Source organism: Carettochelys insculpta, chromosome 13 (genome assembly GCF_033958435.1).
Source record: "Carettochelys insculpta isolate YL-2023 chromosome 13, ASM3395843v1, whole genome shotgun sequence".
Lineage (NCBI taxonomy): Eukaryota > Metazoa > Chordata > Testudines > Carettochelyidae > Carettochelys > Carettochelys insculpta.
The window spans coordinates 1,375,480-1,400,867 of record NC_134149.1 but is presented as its reverse complement, the minus strand read 5'-3'; the positions used below and the strand labels follow the sequence as shown (position 1 = coordinate 1,400,867).

The 25,388-nt window shown below is 50.1% G+C and overlaps 1 protein-coding gene across 5 annotated transcripts in view; it reads left to right on the top strand.

The window, feature by feature from the left end:
• DLG3 (discs large MAGUK scaffold protein 3) overlaps nucleotides 1-24,740 on the top strand; it is a 181,051-nt gene extending 156,311 nt beyond the window's left edge. For 3 of the 5 annotated variants that reach the window (XM_075008114.1, XM_075008118.1, XM_075008119.1), the window contains 10 exons: nucleotides 4,240-4,416; nucleotides 5,966-6,041; nucleotides 6,784-6,883; nucleotides 12,058-12,099; nucleotides 14,212-14,262; nucleotides 15,830-15,931; nucleotides 16,127-16,299; nucleotides 16,936-17,045; nucleotides 22,209-22,300; nucleotides 24,376-24,740. In XM_075008114.1, the coding sequence (XP_074864215.1) occupies nucleotides 4,240-4,416; nucleotides 5,966-6,041; nucleotides 6,784-6,883; nucleotides 12,058-12,099; nucleotides 14,212-14,262; nucleotides 15,830-15,931; nucleotides 16,127-16,299; nucleotides 16,936-17,045; nucleotides 22,209-22,300; nucleotides 24,376-24,482 (1,030 nt within the window). In that variant the 3' untranslated portion in view covers nucleotides 24,483-24,740. Of the gene's footprint in view, nucleotides 1-4,239; nucleotides 4,417-5,965; nucleotides 6,042-6,783; nucleotides 6,884-10,510; nucleotides 10,557-12,057; nucleotides 12,100-14,211; nucleotides 14,263-15,829; nucleotides 15,932-16,126; nucleotides 16,300-16,935; nucleotides 17,046-22,208; nucleotides 22,301-24,375 lie in introns of all 5 variants that reach the window. The other 2 variants (XM_075008117.1, XM_075008115.1) reach the window with 2 other exon arrangements.
• Nucleotides 24,741-25,388: the final 648 nt, after the last annotated feature.

Sequence of the window (25,388 nt, the reverse complement as noted above, 5' to 3'; positions counted from 1 at the left end):
AAGGGACCTAGGGGTTCTAGTAGATCACAAGTTAAATATGAGTCAACAGTGTGATGCTGTTGCAAAAAAAGCAAACATGATTCTGGGATGCATTAGCAGGTGTGTTGTGAACAAGACACGAGAAATCATTCTACCGCTCTATTCTGCGCTGGTTAGACCTCAGCTGGAATATTGTGTCCAGTTCTGGGCACCCCAATTCAAGAAAGATGTGGAGAAATTAGAGAAGGTCCAGAGAAGAGCAACTAGAATGATAAAAGGTCTGGAGAACATGACTTATGAAGAAAGGCTAAAAGAATTGGGCTTGTTTAGCTTGGAAAAAAGAAGATTGAGGGGGGACATGATAGCGGTTTTCAGATATCTTAAAGGGAGTCATAAGGAGGAGGGAGAAAACTTGTTCTTCTTGGCCTCTGAGGAGAGAACAAGAGGCAATGGACTTAAACTGCAGCAAGGGAAGTTTAGGTTGGACATTAGGAAAAAGTTCCTAACTGTCAGGGTGGTCAAGTACTGGAATAAGTTGCCAAGGGAGGTTGTGGAATCTCCCTCGCTGGAGATATTTAAGAACAGATTAGATAGATGTCTATCAGGAATGGTGTAGATAGTGGTCGGTCCTGCCGTCGGGGCAGGGGACTGGACTCGATGGCCTCTCGAGGCCCCTTCCGGTCCTAGTGTTCTATGATTCTATGAGTCCATTGATCGTGGGTGCATATATGTAGTATGCCCTGACTTAGACTAAGAAATCTACAGGGAACTACTATTGTATCCAATACGGCAATAAACCTGGCCGACGTGCCTTCGCACCTTACTAGACTCTGGTCATTGGGGGTTCTCTTCGAATCTGCTGTGTCAGCTATCTGCAGAGCTGGGGCAACGCACAGAGGGAACACATGCACGCAGCCAAGTGATACCAGTATTGGAGAGAGCAGAGCACCACGCTGGTGGCAACTCTGACGACACTTGAAACTGAAAGTGATTAGCCAAAGGTGTTTCTGTGGCCTCAGCATATTTCCTGTGTGTGACAGCATAGCCAGTGTCACTACTTCCTCATTCCCTGGGGGGCGTGGGATGTCTCACAGCTAAAGGGGAGAAAAGAACACCAGGGTATGATTTGTAAATGTGTAAGTGTCTGGAACTTGAGGGCTGGCCATGAAACCTAGACTAGATAAAATAAAAATATATGGAGATACACATCTCATTGAGCTGGAAACCACCTTGGGAGGTCATTTGAGTCCAGTCCCCTGCCCTTTTGGCAGGACCAAGCACCATCCCCTTTTTTATAAAAATCTATTTGCCCCAGATCCCTGAATGGCCCCCTCAAGAATTGAACTCACAACCCTGGGTTTAGCCGGCCAGTGCTCAAACCACTGATCTCAAATTGCTGCTGTCATTGATTTAAAGCAAGGGTGAGGAGCCTACTGCCTACTGGCTGGATCCAGGCATGTTAGCACCAGGTCTGGGTGGAGGGTCTGCCCGGTTGGGGGGAGGCGGGGAAGTGGCTCTGAGCACTGCTGCACTTCTCTCTGACTGGGTGAATGGCAGCACAGGAAATGCCTCACCGGGAGGCTTCCCCCCACTGCTCCCATTGACTGGAATTGCAGCCAATGGGGGGCAAGGCTTGGGCACCCCAGCAACTGCGCAGGTAAGCACCTGCCCTGTACCCCTCCCACCACAACTCCCAGCCTGCTCCCTGCACCCTACCTCCTGTCCAGCCCCTAACCCCTGCCCGCTCCTGCACCCTACCCCCTATCCCCACAGTCTCACTTCCCAGCAGCCACCTACCACACCCTGCACCCCTCACTTTTGGCCCCACCCAGAGCCTGGGGGTGGGCCCACAAAATCTATCCCAAGGCTCCAGAAGAATCAGTCCAACTTGAGGGAAGCCCTGAGCTTTGTTCTGTCATTGTTGTCCCATTCCCACCCCCTCGCCCCATGGGCCTGGAGTGTGGGGGTAGTTAGGTGAGTGGAGCTTTTTATTTTTACTCCTGCTTCTTTGTCACCAGTCATATCAGTGAAGTGGGGGGGTGCTTGCTGCTGTTTTGCACGTCTCTGCAGCCCTTGGCTGATCTCCCTCCCCACCTGTTTTAAAGCTGCTCTTAAAAGCTCTGGTTTTAACCCCCACTGCTGTCCAATCATTCAGATGGTAAAGGAGAGAAAAGGTTGGAGAAAATCACTTAAGCCATTTTGTTACCCTGACTTAACACTGCAACTGTCTCTTGGCTGTATCCCCAAACACTACATGGCTAATCAGCCTGGGAAGCTAGTGCCCAGGTAACCCAACTGAGGTGGGCAGTGAATGGCGCTCTGACTAGGACAGTTAGAGTGTGGTGTAGGCTGTCGGGCTATGAGCCTCTGTGTGGATGGAGAGTTGTTAGTCTTTAAAGTACTACGTGACTGCTGGTTTGTTTCGTTCTGCTAGCTCAGCCAAGGGTGATAGCTACCTGAGAGAAGGCTGAATGGCTCTTGGAGAGGAGTGCGCCAGCCTGAGGGGAAGCAGGAGACAGGGAGCTACCAGAGTCCAGCTCTGCTTCAGACCTACAGAATAGAAACTAGCAGGGGGAGATGATTTGTGTGTATGTTGGACCCTGCCTGATCACAGGAAGTTAGGGGCTAGTTGCATCTTACAGTGATCATGAGGGTCCTCTTATAATGACAGTTGGCAGAACTTTTCTCTAGCTCGAGTGAGGACAAATGTGCCACTGTCTGTGGCATATCCCTTGCAGGCCCTGTGTTTGCAGAGTGCATCAGTGTGAAAGAAGCAGGTCGCGCTGGTTTGGAGATTGGAGCCATATGTGGAGACACACAGGAGCAGCTTCATGGGCATGGGCTCTGGCTTACTTTTTCAGTGTGAACCCTGTATTTGCTCCCCTCAGAACTCGCATGGAAGTGCAGGTCTTTCCCTTTGATGGAAACAATCCAATCAGTCTTTGCATTCTGTTTTGTCACTGCCAGCAAATATTGAGTGAGCTCCTGCTTTGTAAAGGGAATACCTTAAGCTGTTAGCACAGGAGACCTTTAATTATGGAAGGGCATTACAGTAGACCCCTGACTTATGTGGAGGTTCTATTCTTGGCAACCCCACGTAACTTGAATTTTCGCATAACTTGGGGAACCAGGAAACTGGCAAGTGCTGCCGTACTGGTCGGTTTCCTTTCTCCCTTGAGCAGCAAGGGGTTGGGAGCCAGGTTGTCTGTCTTCTGTGAGCTGCAGAGAGCTGCAAGCCAGGCTCCAGCTTCCCACACTCACAGGAGACCGGAAACTGAACAGCGCTGGTGCTGGTTAGTGTCCAGGCTTCTGCAAGAGGAGGGGAACCAGAGCCTGGTGGCAGTTTGATTCTCAGCTGCCGTCCCTGACAGGAGTGTTTTTCCCTGCTCTTGTCAGGGGCGGCAGTTGCCTTAACCTGAGACGCATGCGCTTGAGTTGCACATATCTTGGGGTTTTACTGTACTAAGGGAAGGAAGATCAATACTGAAACACATGAATAATTCACACAGTCTTTGAAATAAAATGCACACATGTAAAACATCAGGGTACATTGTGAGAATGGCCTGGCCTGTTTGTATAGCTGTCCTCATCCTCTACAAGGGATTTAATCACAGCTCTAGCAACTCTTCCGAACCCTGCCTACGGCGGAGAGGTTAACACGTTCTTCAGGCACGTCTTCTATCCTCTTTGCTAGATAATCAATGCACCAGCCTGGCTTGGAAAACAGGTCTCATATGACTTTTGCAGCCTACGTGGGTGCAGATTGTTGGGTGTAGCGATGCCTGAGTCTCATACAAGGGGCAAATAAGGACAGAGTGCTTCTGCTTTCCTCCCTGTGCTGATTACTAGACTTAGGCCACCTCAACCCTCTCCTATCCCATCTACAGAGAGTAGGTGGACCTACTGATGCTGGTAGTGGGCCATCAGGGTTCTGTGTTCGGCTCATGAGACTTTTGTTTATCATTGCCCATGCGCAGTGTTGCCAGAGTCTGCTGGCTTCCATCCACGTAGTGTTTTCCTACCATTAATACTGTGGTCAGGCTCTCTTGGGGCTTCCAGCCCCACCCCAGCAGGTTGTGGAATGAGGACTGGTCTAACCCACCTGCTGTCCAGTAGCCACTGACTGGTCCTGCTTTGAGCAGGGGTGGACTTGATGGCCTTCTGAGGTCTCTTCCAACCGTTTGAATCTATTGCACACCTGCCGCTGGAGTGGCCTGGAGTGTCAGCAGGGGAGGTCTCACTTCTTCTCTTCCTTTGCAGAGCCCTCTTTGACTACGACAGGACCCGGGACAGCTGCCTGCCAAGCCAGGGGCTCAGCTTCTCCTATGGGGACATTCTGCATGTTATCAATGCCTCAGATGATGAGTGGTGGCAAGCAAGACTAGTGACCCCCCATGGAGAAAGTGAGCAGATTGGGGTCATCCCTAGCAAAAAGAGGTGAGTGTACCTGCAGCAGCTATGTTCCCTTCTCCCCATTCTTCACAGTGGGCCTGGCCAAGCACAGGGACTGTGTGCCTATGTGACATTGGTCCATCTGCTAGAAGCCATTGGCAGTGATGATGCCAGCCACTCCCACCATGTTTGTAGGTGTGACACCCCCAGTGGCAGCTGCCAGGAGGATGCTCTGACTGGTCCCCTGTGGACCTGTGCACCTTCAGAGTCGGGGGTATGGGAAGCATGGCTTGTTAGGGCCTCAATGCAGACATGGATTGCGAATCCCCTGAAGAGCAGATGACGAAAGGAGAGGAGCACTTGGACCTCTTCAGCCAGGTGATAGTATGCCTCTGCCATGGTTGAGAACTGAGCTTGGGGAGTCCCAAGCTCTACGTGCTCCAAGGAGCTCCAGGCCCTGATGCTAGAACCATGCAGCCTGTGCCTTGTGTACCACCAAGGGTCTGCCTGTAAGCCTGGGCCTATCCAGTGTGAAACCGCAGAGCCCAGAGAGAGAAGGAACCAGCTAACCACCAGCTCTGCTTGTGGTTTCTGTGGGTTTTGCATGGAAACAAGATTGGTGGATGAGATGGGAGCAAGGTTTGCTCTCCTGTCACCAGGCAGTGTGGCTGGGATGGGCAGGTGCCTGCATGTGGGCTCTGCTTGCTTCAGGGGCAGTGCCCAAGCTTCATGGGCAGACCCAGAGCTGCCTGCGCAAGGAGAGGAGGGCCTGAGTCTTCACAGACTGAGAACGTCTTTTGGCAGCTTTCCAGTGCAGTGGCATGAAGGCTTGGGCAGAGATCAGTTTCTCTAATGGAGCTTAGTCCCCAAGCCACATGCGCATGCAGGAGGATTGTGCCCCGCACAAACCCCTTTGCTAGTTTCCAGGACTTGCTGGTGGGAGGGGAAACGTTTTCTTTGTCTGCACCCTAACCCCTTTCCGAGGTTATCTGTTCTGTTGTGTGCACCGCGCGTGTGCCTGTCAGTCAACTGTTCTCTCTCTCTCCTCCAGAGTCCCTGCGGGGGGGCAGCCCCAGTCCCTCTCTTCCCTGAGGGGATCTTCTTGTTGGACATGCAGTTCAGTTGATCAGCTTAGCAAGAACTGGGCTCCCACCAGTGTTCCCTCTGATTTTTTCCATTCATATACAGAGTAAATGTTATGTGCTCCCAGGAATGTGTGGCTGTGAAACACAGGCTGCCGGCTGGGGGTGCTCTACCAGTCACCTGGGCAGCCACCCAAGTGCTCACCTTACAGGGAACACTGCTCCCCACCAGCTCCCTTCCCCCAAATGGTTCCTGGTGCTGCTTAGACTCATGACAAGCTGCCTGATCAAATTGCTGTTCACTGTAGGAGCTACTTGATAGCCCAGAACCACCTCCGAGGCTTGCAGTTAGCCTGCTCAGCTCCCTGTGTGTTGCTTTGTGTGCCATTGGGTGCTTTATTCCTCTGCCCATTGCTGTCCACTGACCCAGCTCTCCAGGCCTGGGCCACAGAGGAGCAGGGCAGCAAGCTGCACGCCCAAACTGGGGCTTTCTCTCTTGTGACTTTCATCAGGGTGGAAAAGAAGGAGCGAGCACGATTGAAAACGGTGAAGTTCCACGCCCGGCCTGGGATGATTGAGTCCACCCGGGTAAGTGCCAGAGCTGGGCGCAGAGGGCTGGCCTGAGGCAGTAGCTAGAGGGGCTGAGGAGTGTGCAAGGCCAACCTTGGGATGATTACTAGAGTGTTCCTGAGTGGAGAGGTGTTGTGACCAGGTGGACTCCAGCTGTGTGTGGCTGGGCTGCTGCTTGTACATCTGTTCAGCTTGCACAGCGGGTCCTCTCTCTGGCTGTGTGGGTTGGGGCGGTAGATCTGTGGAGCTGGCAGCCTGGGGTGGTGCCTGGAGACCCAGACAGACACTCGAGCTTGTAGCGGAACCTCCCTGTGATGCTGTGTGTGACCCTGTAGGCTGTTGGTCGAGCCCTAGATTGCTCATGAGCAAAAGGTGCATCACAAAACCCACTGGCTGGTTGGAGCTGACCTCATCTTCTCACACAGGTGCATATGACTTTCCTAAGACAGGGGCTGGAGTTTAGAGCCTGACTGATTAATAACCAACACATGAGACAGGGAAGGGGCTGCTTAGAGACATGGCCTGACTCCTGTGGAAAGCGGATTGGGTAGTTGACCTTCCAACATCCCTACAACATTTTTTCTCTACACCTAATTTCTCTCCTGCATTGTAGCTTCCATGTAATCTCCATGATTTCTTTTGAGGGTGATTGCCCTGCCACAGATCCTCATTGTCTCTTCATTTTAATTTTTCGTGCATGCGTTTAAATGCCATTGTTTTTTTCTGTCCTCCCTGCCTTCCATCTCCATGTTCTTCACAGTTGATCAAAACGAAACGTAAAAAGAGTTTCCGCCTCTCCCGAAAGTTTCCATTTTACAAGAGCAAAGAGAACCTGGCCCAGGAGAGCAGCGGACAGGAACGTAAGTAGCAGCTGGCCAGAGAGGGCAAAGTGTGCAATCCCCACCCAAACCCCAGCGCCTGCTTCCTCTGGGCTGGGCTGAGCATGTTTCCCTTGCCAAAGAACCTACATTCAAAACCGCTGGGAATCCCCTTGCATTGGGCCAGATGGCACTCCTCTGTCTTTTGAGAAGTGTTCTGGGAGCCTCCTTGATAGGAAGTGTCTCGGCAAGCAGGCAGAGGCAGGTTGGGATTGGCTGTGGGACCCGTGTGTCCCCATGAGACTGCTTCCGAAGCTCTGGCTGTGCCTCCCAGAGTGTCCCCTGGCTTGCCACCCACACTGAGCGCCAAAGCCTGGAATGGCTTCCCAGCATCAGGAGACTCTGCTGCAGTGCTGCCTTGCTGTGGTGGAAGTTGATTCCTGCTGTGCCTTCATCCAAAGCTGTGCCGATTCCAGAGCCAGCCGCGCTCAGGCTGGGCTCTGGCCACTGCAGCCTTGGCTGACTTTCCAGTGCTAAATTGTGGAAATCAGGGAGTAGAGCATCCCTGCCCCTGCGAGAAGTCAGCACAGGCCTGTAGAGAGGAGGTCTCACTGTTCTCTCCTTGCCTCAACCCTTTACTCCTGCCCAACTCCCACCTGTCCCCTGTCAGCAAAACTCCCTCTCCTAGCTGCTGCCAGTCTAGCTGCCTCTGGCCCTGGCCCAGGATTCTGTCCAGCCTCGGGTGATGGAGACCTGCCTGGCCCACACAGTTATATGCTGTTTTCATCCTTTTGCAACTTCTCAGCACAAGACCAAACTTCTGTTCTGTCGTCTTCTGTTCTCCCTGACGTGCCAGGCGCTTTGCATTCCCCTGCTCTGCCTGGGGGGGGTGGGCATTGCCTTCTCATGCACACCTCCGGGGGCACCCTCTGTCTTCCCCTATTGTCCCTGAAGGGAATCTGCCTTTCTCTCAGTTCCATAGTCCCTCACCTTGTTCTGAGAGGAGAGACTCATGTCCAGTTGTGTAAATGGGCAGGTGTGAGTCACTTGTCCCAATCCATGCATTGGGAAACAGCCTTGCTGTCCATGCTGAGAGCCTGGCAGTGCTCATCTACGTGAACCCATTAGGCATAGAGAGTCCAGCCGTGTTTTCTTACTGACCATCTCTCCAGAGGCACCTCTGTGGGTGAATTGCTTTGCCTGCAGAGCATTTCCTGTGCTTGGCTCACGTGGAGGAATTCCAGCTGTGTGCAGACAGTGCAGCGTCTGGGGTGTTCGGCTCTTGGGGAAACTGCTCCCTTTCCCACAGGGTGGCCAGGCATGATCCCCCCAGGCTAACACCTCATTGCACTGTACTTGCCAGAAGCTCTGAGGGAACAGGTCTGTTGCATCTGTTTGTGGCTTCTCACCCATCCCGCTTCCCACATGGGGCTGGGCAGCACCAAAAGACAAACCCTAAGGTCATGCTCTCATGGTGTGTGGCTGTGATCCAGGCTCATGGCACTGAGCCTCCCTTCCACTCCTTGTGTTGAGTGGAGGTGGGCAGAGAGACCAGCACTGTCAGAGGCTGCCCTCTCCCCCCACAGCACATTCTCTCCAGCATAAAAGCTAAACTGACCATTTTTTAAAACGTCAGTGTGGTGAAAACCATAGAGCATCTGCGAGCAAAGAGGCTGGGCAGGCCAGCCTAGCAAAGCGCTTCAGAGGTGTGTGGGCCTCTGAGAGCTGAAGGGCTCAACGTGCAAACCTTCCCCGAAGCATGCCTGCAGGAGGGTTTGCTGAGGGTCAGAGTTCCAGCCAGTGAGCAATTGAGGGAGGTGTTCGCACCCTCCATCTGTGGGGCAGGGCTGCTTGCCAGGCACTGCCTTTTCACTGTTTGCACTTGCTAACTGTGATCTGTTCTCAGTAATGCATTGGATGCTCTGTTGGCATTGTCCATGTAGGCAGCAGTGGCCCTCACAGGTAGGGGAGGAGGCAGGCCAGGCTGTGCTGCTGTATTCCCATGTCCCACACTGAGTAGTCTGGGACCCCCTGCTCTTACAGCAGCATGGCTTGGGGCACTGCTCAGAATGATCGCCATCCTGCAGCTCAGGGCCAGCACCAAGCCTGTGTGGCAGCTCAGTCTGCTGGCACAGACTGCCCTTGCTGTGTGTATGGAGAAAGAGGCCAGATTTTCACAAGAGTTCAGTACCCTATCTGCTGAGCTCTCTGCTTCTGGGTGAGTGCAGTCGGCTTCTTGTTCCTGCCTGCCCTGACTTCAGCCAACAAAAGCTGTGTGTGCATCTGCATGCTTCAGAGCCTCTGATGTAGGCTGGTGGTTTGGCTACCCAGTGCATTTGCTAGAGGCATCTGTATATGTGTGGTTGCAGGTGTCATAACTAAGGCAGGACAGTGCCAAGATGCACTGAACAACTGAACACACAAACCCTCCTGAGCAGGGAGGCCCCTCTCTAAGCTTCCTCTCTGCCTGACAGTTGTGAAATCTCCATGTCCTCTCTGCTCAGAGTGGGCCACTCCCAGTACACCACGTCTGTGAGCAGTGGTCGTAGGCTGCTGGGGAGGGCATGGGAGCCATGTCTGGGAGGGTCCCTGGGGGTGGGCTTTGGTTTTTTTGCTTTCCCGCCCAGAAGGGTTTGTGGTTTGGGGTCGTCGTGGGGGGGGGACGGGGGGAGTTTGGTTTGCTTGTAGAGGGTGGCATCATGCAATTGGACATAATTGACTTTGTGACCACGGGGGATTTGCTCTCTGCCACTGTGTGCTATGAAGGCTGGTTGAGGGCCCATTCTCAGCAAGCACCAAGCTAGCATGTGCCCATGCCATCGGGATAAGGGAGACTGAAGTGGGACCCATTCCCTGTCTAGTTCCTGTTATAGGTAGAAACTTGCAGCCAGTCTCTCGCCCTTGAAATGCTTCACAGCACTTGGCTGTACAGTATCTGCTTCTGTAGTGCTGGTTAAGGGAGCAGAGTGCTCCCTGCATATGGGAATGTTGGGTTGGAGGAGCTGAAGCAAAGACCTGCCAAGGGGCTTGAAGTGCTCCTCAGCCCTCTTGTGCCATCTGAATGGCTGTCGCTTGCTCAACCTGGGACTGCACGAGGACGTGGGTGTGGGCAGAGGGCTCCAGAGCCGAGAATCCCTCAGACCCCTCGAGTGGGAGATGCAACGTGTGTGGCCTTCGCTGGGCCATCACAAAGCTGCGTAAGGCATGTTCTTGGGAAGGCCTCCCCTCAGCTTGCCAACCTCACCTCTGGGACTGGAGCGGCTCACTTGGGACTGACTGTGTAGCCTGCTCCCTGGAGGTAACCCTGTCTCAGCGAGCACCTTCCCAGGGTGCATTAAACAAGTGGGTAGCCTGAGGAGTCTGCCCACGTGCACCGTTGGTCTCTGGCCTGTACATTTGGCAGAGGTGCCCTATGCCCTGTTGGGGCTGGTTGGAGGCCCTGAGATGGCTTGGTGAGAGGTGGTGCTCAGTTCAGCAGTGCAAAGGATGGAAGAGTTGCCTGCCCCAGAAAGATGCAACTTAATTTTGTAACCTCACTTGCAATTGCAGCTCTCAGCTGTTCAGCACTCCTGTCACTAATGTTCACCTGGCTCTGTCTTCTCCCTCTCCCCTCTCTCTCTTACTCCCCCCCTCTGGCTCTCTGCCACTTCCTGCGGTCTATGAAATCAGGACTTCCCTGGGTTAAGTGACGATTATTATGGAGCAAAGAACCTGAGTAAGTCTTGTTTAAATGCACATTGTTTGCTCTCCGTTTCTGGCATGTCTGGCGATGTTCCTGGGGGCGGCTGGGATCCAGGCAGTGGGAGTTAATGCTGCTCTTGATGTATGGCACTAGTCATTCTCAGGGCTTTGCTCTTCTGAGGCTGTGGAGGGGTATGGGCATCTGTGAGGGCTGCATCTCCCAGGGACAGGGAGAGCAGCCCCTTGTGCCTGCTCACATGGTGAGTTAGGACTGCCTCACTCGGTGCTAGGGAATTCTGTCCTGACTGTGCCCCTTCCTCTGGAGCACGGGGCTGCACGGTTTCCTCTTGGCATGCAGCTGGAGCCGTCTGCCTCTTGGTGGCGTGTGGATCCAGCTGGCTCACTGGTTTACTGCTACCCCAGATGAGTGTGCGTCATGGCTGTACTGCAGACTGCTGCTGGCACGCAGTCAGGCACAAGGGACCTGGGCTGCTGGCACTCCACTAAGCCGGGAGCTGCGTCTTTGTGCTGCCTGTCTGTTCCCTGTGCCAGTGCTGGCTCCACGGGGGGAGACAGTCCTGGCAGCTTCCAGTTAGAGGCCAGCTTTTGTAAGCAGTACCATGGCTCACCACACCAAACGGATCAGCACAGCCCAGGCACGCTGCTGGGGGGAGTGCAGGCCGAGTGAGTGACCTGGTGTGTGCGTAGGGGCCGCAGCATTGGAAATGGCCTAAACAAGCAAGGCCTCGAACTTATTTCAGTCTTGTCAATGTCCTGTCTCTGTGAGTCGCACCCTTCCTCTCCCTTGTCAGACTGCACTCTGCTTTAGGCTTAGTGCTGGTGTAGCTGTGCGACAGCAGCTTCCCTCCTTCATCCCTGCTCCCTGCTCGACACCTAGCCCATCAGGACTCACACACCAGCCTGACTGCTGGCAATGGGCCCTGCCATTGTGTCAGGATTATGCTGTATCCCTTGTGGGGAGGAGGGGCAGTTCCCTGCTCTTGGAAATGATGCAGGCTGAGGCCTGGTGTAATACCTGGGAAGGCCATTGCTAATGCCAGGACAGAGCTGTTCAGGCTGAGAAACCCAGGGCTTCCCATCATTGTGCAATTTGCCTGGGGAAAGATGCTCACAGCTAGCTGGGCTGCATGCCCACTGGCTACAGAGAAAGGCCTGCCTCTGGCCTTCACACCCTCCCCTTTTCACACTTTCCAGGGTGCCCCAATGCAGTTAGACATCCCTGTGGAAGCTACTGACTGGTACCATGAGGTCAACCTTCTGCGGTGGTGCCATACACCTGGCAATGCCAGTTTTGAGTGAAGACCCTGGAGATGGGGGTGACTCTCTAAGATGACTCTCACTTGAGCAGCAGGCGGGGATCGGCTGTGGGGGTCCAGGGTTGCACTTGTCCATGCCCTCTACCTGTGTCGTCTGGCCACTAGCTTTTGGTGGCCGTCTGTCTTTCCCCACGTGCCCTGTGTGAGTTCCTGGCTGCATGTGTTCTGAATTGGCGTCTTTCTCTTGTTGGTTTGCAGAGGGCGTGACATCAAACACCAGTGACAGCGAGAGCAGTTCCAGTAAGTGTCTTTCTATCCTGCTGTCTCTCACCTCTGTGTATGTGTGTACAAAGTATTTTCATTCCTCTGTTGTCTTCATGGTGTTTCCTGTTCGGAGGCCGATGCTTCCCTTGGCCACTTGAACAGAAGGTCCTAGAGATGCGGTGGCCAGCTCCCTCAAAGGGATGGGAGCTTCTTTGCCAGGGCCAGGTAGCAATATCCCTAAATATTCAATAAAGGCAAATGGAAAGTACTCCCCAGAGAAAGGAGCAGTCAGCTGCACACATACAAAATGGGAAATAACTCTCTAGGAAGGAGTAGTGCGGAAAGAGGCCTGGGCACCATAGTGGACCACAAGTTAAATACAAGCCAACAGTGTAGCACTGTGTTGCAAAAAGGCAAACCTCATTCTGGGATGTCCGAGCAGTACTAGTACGCTTACTAGTACTTTATTACATGTAATAAGTAAGAAATGAAGAGTACTTCTATTCGACCCTCCCTCCCCCCAGTTAGGCCTCAGCTGGAATACTATGTCAAGTTCTGGGCACCACATTTCAGGAAAGATGTGGACAAAATGGAGAAGGTCCAGAGAAGAGCAACAAAAATGATTAAAGGTCTAGAGAACATAAGGAAGGAAGATTGAAAGAACTGGGTTTGTTTAGTCTAGAAAAGAGGATACTGAGAGCAGACAACTTTCAAGTACATAAAAGGCTTCTACAAGGAGGATGAAAAATTACTCTCCTTATTATCTCATGACAGGACAAGAAGCAATGGGCTTAAACTGCAGCAAGGAGGTTTAGGTTGGACATTAGTAAACAATTCTTGATGATTAGGCTGGTTATGCACTGGAATAAACTGCCCTGGGAGGCTGTGGAATTTCCATCACGGGAGGTTATTTAGAGGGAGTTAGACAGCCACTGTTGAGCATGCTCTAGATGATGCTTGATCCTGCCATGAGTGTTCCCCCTTTGACCTGTTGCAGAAGAGGATTGTGCCCCAACGTGCTCTGGCTTTTGGGTGCCACATGGCTCATGTGTCCTTCCTTCCAGTCCCGGGGCAGCACTGATAGGTCTTGTAAAGCTTGTGCTGCAAACACTTACAGCACAAGCCCTGCAGGGGACACTAGCAGCTTCTGTTGCAGTGATAATGCACCTTCCGTCTGAGGTTTCTCTCCCCTTCTGTGACTTGCGCTTCCAGCTAGAAATTAATGTTGCCCTGCTGTGTTCTGATTCACCCTACCAAGATGCTCTGAACCAAACACACACTGGTGCCCACTGGCAGCTCGGAAAGGCCATGGCACAAACAAAGCAGTGTGTGTAATGTGGGCAGTGTCCCCTGGCACCTTTTTCCCCCATAAGGCTTCAGTCTGCATAGGTGGAAGATGGCAAATAGGCAGCAGCCAGCACAGGAAAAGAAATTGGTGCCAGCGACCCAGAGCAGGGGTCCACATGGAGGGGATAGAGGCTGGTTTTTATGGTCTCCCCACACAGAGAGGGATGGATTCTACAGAGCTAGTCAGAAAGGATGAAAAGCTGAGTTTGCCCTGCCTGGCTCTGAGCTGGAGAGGTGTGGCTGTTCCCAATCATGTCCAGCCCTGGTTCCAAGGAGCGGAGCTGTGCCTGGAATGGGCTCCTCAAAGCAAGCAGTGGCCTGGTTACTTGTCTGGGCTGGGAGCAGCCCTGGGAAGAGGAGGGCTTTGGCTTTAGCCTGCAAAGAGCCTCCTCTAGTGTTCGGGACAAGCATCCAGAATCCTTAGCCCTGAAGTGAGCGTCTGACCAAGTCACAGGAAGCCCTGTCTGCCAGACGCAGAGTGGCCTTTGGGTAAGTTGCAGGGCAGCCTGGTGGGAATGGCACACTCGTTTACTGGTGGCTCTTCCTGGGACAGTCAGAATGGGAATGCTGCCCTGAGGCACTCATGGTCACGGGTAGCACTCCAGGCTGGGACTCTCCTGTGCACATTGCTGTCCCCTGGGGTTACCCATCCAGCCATGTAGGAAACCCAGAGGCCTTTAGGGTGCTTCTGTGTGGGGCAGCTCCTGGTGGCTTGCTCTTCCACACTGCTTTCCAGTAGCAAACGGCTGAGGCGGGAGAGGCCCCTGCAAACACTCACCTCTTTCCCTGGCTCTATTCCAGAAGGACAAGAAGACACTATCCTGTCATATGAACCAGTGACGCGGCAAGAAAGTAAGTATGGGATGGGGTCTGGAGTGTGCAGTGGTCTTGAGTCTCTATTGCATGGTTGTCTTGACTTGTGCATTGGCACTTCTTAATCCAGGGTGAAAGTAATTGCCAGGACTTACCAGTAGATTGGGTCCTTTGCCAGGTGTGTGGGTTGGGGAAGAAGGGGGATGGCAGCTCTGGGTCTCTGAAAGAGCTGGGGCCAGGCGCCTCCAGCCAGCCCTTGCACTTCATAGGTGCTGTGGCAGCAGTCAGGTGCCCTGGAGTTCCAGCAGTAATTTGAAGGGCCTGGGGCTCCTGGACTCCATTTTGGCAGGAGCAGTGGCTGGGAGTCCTGGGCCCTTTTGAAATCCCTGGGTCCCAGGGCAGCTGCCCTTTCTATTCTTCCGTTCCCCTCACCCCACTGGCAGTGCTGCCAGACCCTACTGGCCCAAGGGCAGCAACACTCAAATGCAGCAGCGCTTTAATGGTAGCTGTGTACAGGCTGGTACCAGTGGTATCTCTGTCTTAGCCAAACCTGGCATCTCCAGCCACCCCCTGCATCTAGCCTCAGAGACATGGGGAAGGACAGGAGATGCTGCTCAGGGACACTGGGAAAGCAGTGTGTTGTGAGGCATCTAATCAGGAGGGGCCCCTAGCCCGGTCATGAAATGCCTTGCTGGTCAGTGGCAAACGCTTGAAAATCTGCCTGTAAAACTGCCACTGCTAAACCCATAATGCTCTGTGCCCTGGCCAGACCAGCCTCCTCTGCTCTGCTCCTCCAGATCCTTGCGCCCTTTGTACCAAGCACCTGCCTTCATCACAGGCCGCGCCCACTGTCTGATACATTCCCCACCTGTGCTGCACCTGCATGAGGTTAGGTGCCTGGGCTCAGAGCCCGAGAGGGCACCTAGCATACTGTGGGTGCTTCCTCTGAACAAACTTAAGGAGCTGTTCACTCACCAGCTGCCAGTTTGCTAGTTCCTCAGTCAGTGCATAACGTGCCATATCCTTCAGACAGCTGTAGTGTAAGTATCTGCAGCAAAGCCTGAAGAGAAGAGGCGCATTCCTATCCTGGAGCACACACCATGCTCTCCACTGGGAGGTGAGCCGCCTGCCGCTGTCTGAGCTGTGGTTGAAGGGCTTGGGAAGAGGGGTTTCTTGGGGCAGTAACTCAGGTGTTTACATGGAAGAACACACAGGGAAGTGCGCATGGAGGCATGCAGGAGAAGAGGTGAGAGGCACCACTGTGTTCCATACCATTTTTCTCGTTATGAGCATCTTGGTGCATGCTACGGGCTGTGTCTGCAGACCAGTCCCAGGAAGCTGTCTCCCTGTGCATGGGAAAGGTGCCCTTGTTGTAGAACAGGAGATTTCTGTCCAGGGGTACATAGACTTGAGAGCTTTGCTGAACTTAGTCCCCACTGCAGGAAAAGGGCCTTCGGTATTTGCACAGACCACAAGTGTGAGTACTGCATGAATGGCTGTGGTGAGCTGACCAGAGGCATTCCCTGCTCCAGGCTTCGGCAAGTGTGGGAGAAGATGCTGGGGATTAGAGAGACAGCCTCAGGGTTGTGGCTTTTCTTGTTTCTAGTTCACTACACGAGGCCAGTGATAATCCTGGGGCCCATGAAAGACCGAGTCAACGATGACCTCATTTCCGAGTTCCCCCACAAGTTTGGCTCCTGTGTGCCACGTAAGTGTTGATGCTGGTGTGTGTTGGGGGTTGCGAGTTAGTGACCCAGCATGGTGTAGTGTGTTTGGCTTGCGAGCAGGTGGGGTGAAGAGAGGTGAGATGAGGCTGCCACCCATGCGGACTGAGCTTTGGAGGAGGGAACTTGCAGGGCAAGTTGCGGTGAGCTCTGTCTCAGGAATCCCCCCTCTCTTTCAGACACTACCAGGCCTCGGCGTGAGAACGAGGTGGATGGGCAGGACTATCACTTTGTTGTATCCCGAGAACAGATGGAGAAAGATATTCAGGACAACAAGTTCATAGAGGCTGGGCAGTTCAATGACAATCTCTACGGGACCAGTATCCAGTCGGTTCGGGCAGTTGCAGAGAGAGTGAGTATAAGTGTGGAATCCCCCATCCATACTGGAGGCAGCGATGTGGCTCCAGGGAAGCCTGCAATTCACCCAAACGATTTCTGATCCACACACCTGCAGCCATTGCTGTAGCTACGTAACTGCATGCAGAGCAGGAGCTTACCAGGCGGGGGTTCCTGCCAAGCCACGTGGTCTAGTCCCACAGTTCCATTAATCCAGCCCAGACTGCCTGGTGCTCTGCCCCCAAATCTGCCCACCCTCCCTAGGCAGAAATCCTACAGGACTCAAGCCTCCTTAGCCACTGGGCTACCAAGGCCACTATTAGCAGCAGCAGTGCCTGCTTTATCTTCACAAGCATTGGTGCCAAGGTTCTTTGCAGTGGGCAGAAGAACAGCAATGCTCTGTGCTCAGAGCATGGCAGAGCCCACTGCCAGTTTGTAAACAATGTCCTGAATGTTGAAAGGAAGCCCCAGTCCTTTCTCCCAGGTGGTGCCATTCTCCCCAAGTTGGTCAAGAAGTTCTGTCCATGCTGGGGCTTGGCTTGTATCTTGGGATTGGCATATTCCCTCATCTTCCTGCTCCAGGCTGCTTTCAGAAGGGGAAAGCCCAGAGGTAGGTGTGATTGAATGACGCTGGTCCCTCATGCCCTTCCAGGGGAAGCACTGCATCCTGGACGTGTCTGGCAATGCCATCAAGAGGTTGCAACAAGCACAACTTTACCCTATTGCAATTTTCATCAAGCCAAAATCCATCGAAGCTCTCATGTAAGTGCATATTTGCCACCTACTCTTTCTGCACATCAGCTGCAGGAGATGAGGCACCTGGGCTCCTGCTGCTTCCAATTCAGAAAAGGGATGAGGGAAGGCAGCTGCTGTTGTGGTCATAGAATCACAGAAACATCAGACTGGAATGCACTACAGGAGGCCACCTAATCCAGTCCCCTGCACTGAGACAGGACCAGACGAACCTAAGAGCATCCTAGACAGGGTTGTCCAATCTGGTCTTAAAACTCTCCATTGAGGGGAATCCACAACCTCCTCTGGGAGCCAGTTCCAGAAATTAACTATCCCATGAATTAGAAAGTTTTCACAATAGAGAGAGGTAATTAATGATGTTCCCAGGGGTTTGTACTGGGACCAGTGCTCTTCAACATATCCATAAACGAGATTTAAAAAGGTATAAACCTCGAGGTGGCAATATGTACTAAATCTGTAGCATCGGTAAAGTCCAGAGCTGCCTGCAAAGAGCTACAAAGGGATCTCACAAAACTGCGTGACTGCTGGGCAACAAAAGGCAAGTGAAATGAATGGTGATTAAACTCAATGTAATGCACATTGGGGAAAAAATAATCCCAATTATATATTCAAAACAATGGGGTCTAAATTAGCTGTTAACACTCAAGAAAGAGGTCTTGGAGTCTGTGGGCATAGCTCTCTTAAAACATCTGCCCAAAATATAGCAGCAGTCAAAAAAGTGAACAGAAGCTCAGAAACCTATAGAAAAGGGATAGATAATAAAACAGAAAATTTAATAACACCACTGTATATATCTATCATACATTCACATCTTGAATTCTGCCTGCGGTTCTAGTTTCCCCATCTGAAAAAAGTTACATTAGCATTGGAAAAACAAGAAGTCCTGTGGCACCTTCTAGACTTTCAGATATTTTGGAGCATAAGCTTTCGTGGGTGAAAACCCACTTTGTCAGAGAAAAGGGCAACAAATTATGAGGGGTTATGAAACAGCTCCCGTGTGAGGGAGATTCAAAGACTGGGACTGTTTACCTCAGAAAAGAGATGACTTAGAGGTCTATAAAATTGTGAATGGCATGGAGAAAGTGTTATGTATCCCTTCATATAACACAGGGACTTAGGATCACCAATGGAATTAACAGCCATACATTTACAATAAACATAAGGAAGAACTTCTTCACACATGGTAGTCAACTTGTGGAGCTCATTGCCAGGGCATGTTGTGATGGCCAAAACTAGAGCTTGTGTAGTTCAGAAAAGAATGGGATAAATTCATGGAGGATAGCTTTATCAATGACTGTTAGCCAACATGGTTAGGGATGCCATGCTTTACTCTGGATGTTCCTAGTCTGAGTCCAAGAAGTTGGGAATGGGTGACATGGATGGATTGCTCAGTAAATCACCCTTTTAAAGCATCTGGCACCAGTAAGAAGACCAGGTACTGGGCTAGACAAACCATTGGTCTGACCCAGTATGGCCATTGTTATGTGTGTATGAGCTGAAATTGTCCTTGCAGCAATTTAAAATCCTCACTTCTTAACCTGAACAATTTTTAATTGATCGCCCCCCTCTTTGTAATATCCCTTAACATAGCTGAAGACTGTTGCAGAAACCCCCACTAGTCATCTTTTCTCAAGAAGAGGTTTATTTAAACTTTTCCTCACGGGTCAGGTTTTCTAAGCCTTTTAGCATTTTGTTGCTTTCCTCTGGACATACGCGCTCACACGTTGTCTCTGATTTGTCCACACTTAGTGTTGTGCCCAAAGCTGGGCAGAGCCCTCCAGCTCAGGTAAACCAGGTGCTTACCTACTAGGTCAGTCTTGACATTTTCACCTTTTTCACAGCTGCATTACATTGACTCTTGTTCAGTTCATGGTTCAACCCCCAGATCCTTTGCAGCATTTATGTTACCTAAGTTCCCTCTAAGCTTCCTAAAAAGCCCCACACAGGAACTCGGGATACGTGTACTGATTGCCATCTCTGCCTACTGGCCCCAGCATAGAGGGGTGCCTCCCTTCCCCCCATGATCATGACAACTCTGTGACTGTCCCCCAGCCATGGAACCTAAGCTGCCACTGCCAGGGGACAGGTGCACCTTCCATGTTGCATAGCCTGGACCTGCCCTGGCAGGGGGGACAGGTGCCACAACCCCAGCCAGAGCCATTGTACTCCTACCCTTTGTCTCATGCCTGAGTCTAGTTCCACACTCAGAATCCACCGGCCACGCCACTGCCACATGAATGTTATATGCACCAGTATGAAGGTGATGCACATCACCTCCATGTTACCACACACAACAAAGTGCATTCTATTCATTTGGTAGGTTTTTTTGTTTTCAGACCACTTCTCCAATTTGCAAAGATCCTTTTGAACTCTAATCCTTCAAAGTGATTGCAACCTCTACAAGCTTGGTGCCATCTGCAGATTTTATGAGCATGCTCTGTTCTCCATTAATTGAGTCAATAATGAGAATATTGAATAGTGCCAAATCCAGGGCTGACTCTTCCAGGACTCCACTGCATATGTCCCTGTAAGTTTGACAGTGAACCATTGAATGCGGTGTGTTAACCAATTGTACATTCACATCCTATTTCATTTATACCACATTTCCCTAGTTGTTTAATGTCATCTGACAGACTTTGTCAAAAGCCTTACTGAAAACAAGATGTATCACTTCTGCTATTTTCCCCTCTCCACTAAGCCAGGAAAGGAAATAGGTTAGTTCACCATGATTTGTTCTTGACAATACAATCCTATTATTGTCTTGGTGCTTACAACTGATTTGATTCAGTATTTTTCCCTGTATCGAACATAGGGTGATAAACTATTTAGTAGTTCCCTGCGTCCTGTCCCCTCTCCCTTTTAAAGATAGGTATTATGTTTGTCTTTCTCCAGTCATCTAGGGTCTCACATGTCCTCCATTGCTAATGGATCATTGCCAGCTAGTTCCTAAAGTTCCCAAGCCTGAATTTCACCAGACACTGCTGACTTGAATATGGCTAGCTTATGTAAATATTTAACCTGATCTTTTCCTGTTTTCTCATGTTCCTCCTTCTTTTTAATATTGTATTAAGTATCTGCTTGTAATTTTACCATTTTAGTGAAGAGTGCAGCAAAATAGGCATTAAACACTTCAGCTCTCTTTACATCATCCATTCGCTCTTTTTACCCATTAGAGAACTTCATCTTTCTCTGCCCCTAGTTTGTTAAAGAACCTCTTACTGCCTTTTATGTCTCTTAATAGGTGTAGCTCATTTCGTGCCTTATTCTTTCTGATTTTGTCTCTTTGTGTTTATGCTATTTTCTGCTCTTCCAGAGCAAGTTGTCCATGTTTCTAGTATTTGTAGGATTATTTTTTGTTTGGCAGCTCATTAAAGAGCCCCTGATGGAGTCAGAATGACTTTTTACTATTTTTTGCTCTTTCCTTCCCTTCAGGATAACTTGCTGTTGTGCCTTAAATACTGTCTTCATGAGAAGCTGTCATCTCTCCAACTCCTTTCTCCCCTTAGATTTGTTTTCCATGGGACCTTACCTACCGGGTATCTGCCTGCCTGCTATTTTAAAAGAACTTTTGTGCTTATTCTGCTTCTCTAACTCCTTTCTTCCATAGGATCATGCAGTCTATACTTTGAGTAGTGTCCCTGTGCCTTGTGCAGAGAGATTTTTGGTAGCAGTGCCCCTACACCTTTGTGTCCTGTGCACAAAGTATAGAGCTGCATGGGTGAACAGTCCTCAGCGTCTTTTTCAGTTGCCTTCAGGGTGACCTGAGTCTGCAGGCCTGTTCTCTTTAGTGTGGAAGCTATCAGTTGTTCAATACATAGTTAGTTCTTTGGTAGTGTTTATAGTTCTTGGAACAGTTGTGAAATACTTTTTTTAAAGAAGTAGAAAGAAAAAAAGTCAACATCTATGAAATCTTTCCCTACTCTTGGTTCCTCTGCTCAGGGAGGCCAGGCTGCTTGGGAGTTAAAAGTGATTTTCCCTCTGCAAGCCTGTCCTGATCAGGGACAGGCATTATAAGTGCCTCTGCTGCTTAGGAGATACTCCTATTTTCTGTAAGTGCAGTCTGCCCACTTCTCTCTCCCCCTCCATATCCCAGCAGTCCATCCTGAAAAAATGAGGAGCCCAAGTTTAAACTTCTAACAATGGAGAAAGTCTTAAGACCAGCTTTGGATATTGGGGCAGTGGACTTCATACCATCGCACTTACATATGTGAATAGTGAAAGCCAGTAAGTTTATTTCACAAATTGTAGCAATTCAAATGACAGCAGGTAGAAATATTGGAAATAAATGTTTATGTAAACTAAAATCATAAAGCGCATTCTAGAACTTGTACTTATGTCAGTGGCTGCTTTTTTCTCCTACAGAACAGTAGTCACTCAAAACCCTTTTAGGCTTGTCTGTGATCTCACATTCATGAGATGAATCGCACTATCAGGTTGCCTCAGAGAATGGTTTCAGGTACCCATTTGCACCTCCAGATGTATCAGAACACCACACTGCCCTCATTCCTATGCAGGACAGTTTCTGATGCTTGTCTTTTCCTGTACGCTTCTGTCCAGGAGTTTGTGAAATCTCTTAACCAGCATCTGGCACAGTGTGCAAATAGGTCTACACTGGCTAATGCAGTACATATTGGCCAGACAGCTGCTCCCTTTGCCTGAAAGAGCCCTGTCTGAGACATGCCACCTCACAGCTCGTTTCTCACCCATCCATCCATTTAACAGAGAGTGACCAGCAGGCTACTGGCATGCTGCAGATTTCAGGCACAGCTCTTTTGTGAATGATATCCAACCTATGGAATCTCTGGAAAACTGGGAATCCTCTGTGCCTTCTGCTAACTTGCCCTACAAGGCTCTGGGGTCACAGTGATTGCAGCAGAAGGCTAGTGATTGCCTGGGCTTTCCAGAATACTTCTGTTCTTTGGGTGAAGTGGAAAGATAGTGGTTCTGGAAGGAATTGCTGATGCTGGAGTTGTTGTGTTGCATAGGGCAGCAAGACAGATATGAAGTTTGGGCAACACACCTGAGTCTTACAAGAGAAGTCTGTAGAGACTGCAGTAGAACTCACTCACTAAAGCATAGAGGGTTCCCAGCATAGGTGGTGGGCAGTGGTTTTTGGTTTGCTGTTTTTTGAAAAAGAAACCCATTCAAACTATTCTCTTTCGTGCCTGCCAGGGAGATGAATCGGAGACAGACATATGAACAAGCCAATAAGGTCTTTGACAAAGCCATGAAACTGGAGCAGGAGTTTGGAGAGTATTTTACAGGTAAGAGTCCCGAAGGGCAGGAGTGACCCGGTTAGCACCATCTTGCTGTCCAGGTTTATGGGACATTGTGCCACCCTTGAAAACAAAATAAAAAAAAAAAAAAAGAAGAAGAATCTGTGAATGTGGCTTCAGATATCTGGGGTAATAGTAAACCTGCGCCAAGGAGGGCAGCAGTTGCACAGTTGTTCTTATATTGCTGTAGGCAGCAAGGAAGGACAAACGGGGCCATACCACATACAGCAGAACTTACCAACGCTGCTGAAGGTGTGCATGGGACCAGGGATTTTAACACATGAGCAGGGAGCACTGGACAGAAAAAAGGTCAACTTACAAAGTAAAGGATGAATTTATGACCTGACAGGTGAGGACTGAATTGCTTTTTAATCTGTCCAGAATGCTCAGGAAGACAGAGAGCATTTGATGAAGAGCCAGTAAGGGAGTAACTGGCAACTTGTGCCTCCGCAGGTCAGCTCCCTAGCATGGCAGGTATCCTTCTGCGTTACAAAAAAACAGTGGAAGTGCTGCACTATACAATTATTTCTTTAAAATAAAAGTCTCCTGTTGGAAACGACACATGACCACCTTGAAAGGATAGATGTGATCCCACCAGCTGCCATCTTGTATGCCTGACTGCTGCCTTAGGAACTTGCCCAGCCAGACCACCAGAAAAGGTCGTGTTCAGTTGCTGGGAGATTAAAATCCTTCCCAGAATATTGTCATTTTACAAAGGTGAGAGAGAGAAGTCCAAGGAATTCCCAGTGCCCCTAGTTGCTGACAGCTGGGGAAAACATAGGTGAGGCATGTTGTATCTTTACTTTCTAAAAATGGCCAGTTTCAAATGCAAAGTAAGTGCAGATTGTCTCATTGAGCAGAACACTGGATAAAACCCATAAACAGGATGCTGGTAACTGGAAGCGCAAGAGGGGAGGGAGAGTGCCCCTTTAGGAGCAGAAGCTGGGGCTTGGCATGTTTGCAATCATATAGACAGGGTGAGCAGCACACAGGTGACATTCCCAGATGATGCTAAATTGGGAGGGGGATGGAAACAAGGGCAGGAAATAACAATGGGATTTTGCTGGGCAAGGAGACTCTGGGCAGGAAGAATGGCAGAGGGTGAGCCCTGCAGCAATGAGAGCAAATTAGATTTTTTTGCAGTGTCATATTTCTGCCAGAAAAGTCACTGTGATTCTGGGCTGTGTGTCATGGAGGTGGAGATGGGCTATCTGTCCGTAAAGCTCTAGTGTAACATGGGTCATTGGAAGCCAGAAAAAAGACAATTGTGAGGAATCTAGCAAAAAGCAACAAAATGATGTGGGATAGGAGCAAATGAATTCTGGGAAGAGATTTAAAAGCCAAATCTGTCTGGTTTCATTAAGTGTTGAGTCCAACTCATTAGGGCAAAAACAATCCTCTACAGTTAAGTGATGGCAACACCAATAGGGAAGGATAGTGATCCCCAGGGGTGCTGGGGAGAAATAAGACAATATTGCTAAAAGGAAAATGCATGCCATGTATTTGAAACTGGCATACAGTGAGATGCACTTGGCTGGCAAATCCTCTTCCAGAAGCACCAAGAACTCTTGTGGGAGCTAGAAACTAAACTAGGTCCCCAAGCCTGCTGGAAGCTGTAATGAGCCCTTCTTCATGAAAGTGCAAGCAGCTCCTGCTGCAGTAACAAATGCTGAGCTCCCATAGGCTCTAGTACTTAATATGTTTCTAATGAAATTGTCTGAAATGTTGATTGTTAGCCCCTTTATTGAGAGTCTAGCTGATACTTTGTACACATGACAAGAGCGTGCCAACATAAGATCAGCATGAGCTCTCCCTAGAATTAATCTGCTTGGAGGTACTCTGTATTCTTAACTCTTCATGTCCTTGTTTACCTGTTTTGTCTACTGTTCACCTAGTGCAGATCTCAAACTTACAGGATTTGCTCAGGTTTGTGGGTAGCTGTGCCACCATTCTTCTCCCCCACCCGGCTGTTTTTGCTTCATGCACTGGGCAAAGGACCTTAACATGGCTTGTGCAGGTATGGTGCAGTGCTGACTGACTGTCTTTTTCTTCCCCTTTTTTAGCCATTGTTCAAGGAGACTCTCTGGAAGAGATATATAACAAAATCAAACAGATTATTGAGGACCAGTCTGGGCACTACATCTGGGTCCCATCCCCTGAGAAACTCTGAAGACTTCCCCACCGACTTCCTTGTGAGCAGATGTCTGAAATCCCTCCCTCACCTGTGCTCTAAGGGGGGAACATGAATACTCCTCCTGCCCCTTTTTTTAGATCGTCGCAAGATTGAGTTTTCTAGTCCTGTTTTTTTGTTAGGATGAATCAATCTCACTTACCACGTGACTGTCCCGCCATTCCTGCATGGACCTTCCCATTGCTCCATTAGAGACAGATGAGATCCCATTCAAGTCGTTTTTTATTACTATTAAAACTTAACTAAAGAGAGAGGGGAGGAGACAGCTGAAGACATTATATAAAGAACGATTGAAGCAATGGATTATTGGAAATGAGCTTGGACTGGAGCTCTTGCAGGCATTTCTCCAAATGTGTCACGGTCTTGCAGCTCTGAACAGTGCAACAGGAAGCGTTATTTATCTGTATATGTAATTTATATATAATACATAGAGCTATTATATATATATTATATGCGTGTGTGTGTGCGCGCACGCGGACTAGAAAACCTGGGGATCTCCTAAAATGGTACTATGTTGCTGCAAGGATGTTTTAAAACATGGTGCCCAGTCACTGGGCAGGGAGTATAGTCAAGAAGAGGCTGAAATGATAGAAGACCAGATGCAAGAGCATCTGAAGCAAGTTTTCTGAGGATCACAGCCCAAATCTTTCAAATGGAGCTGAGGAACAGGGATGCTGTTGTGTGCGCGCAGAGGGGGCCATGGCTCCAAAATAACACATGAACCTGTCTGCTGATCTGAGTGAGACAGGAAGACCCAGACTGAGCAGGGGTTGCAAAGTGAGAGAGTGGATAAAATATTAAATTGCACATTGTTTTACACACCACCTAACGTGTTTGCATGAGAGACTTCCTTTTTGTTTGGTTTTTTTTAAGCAGATGTTAAAC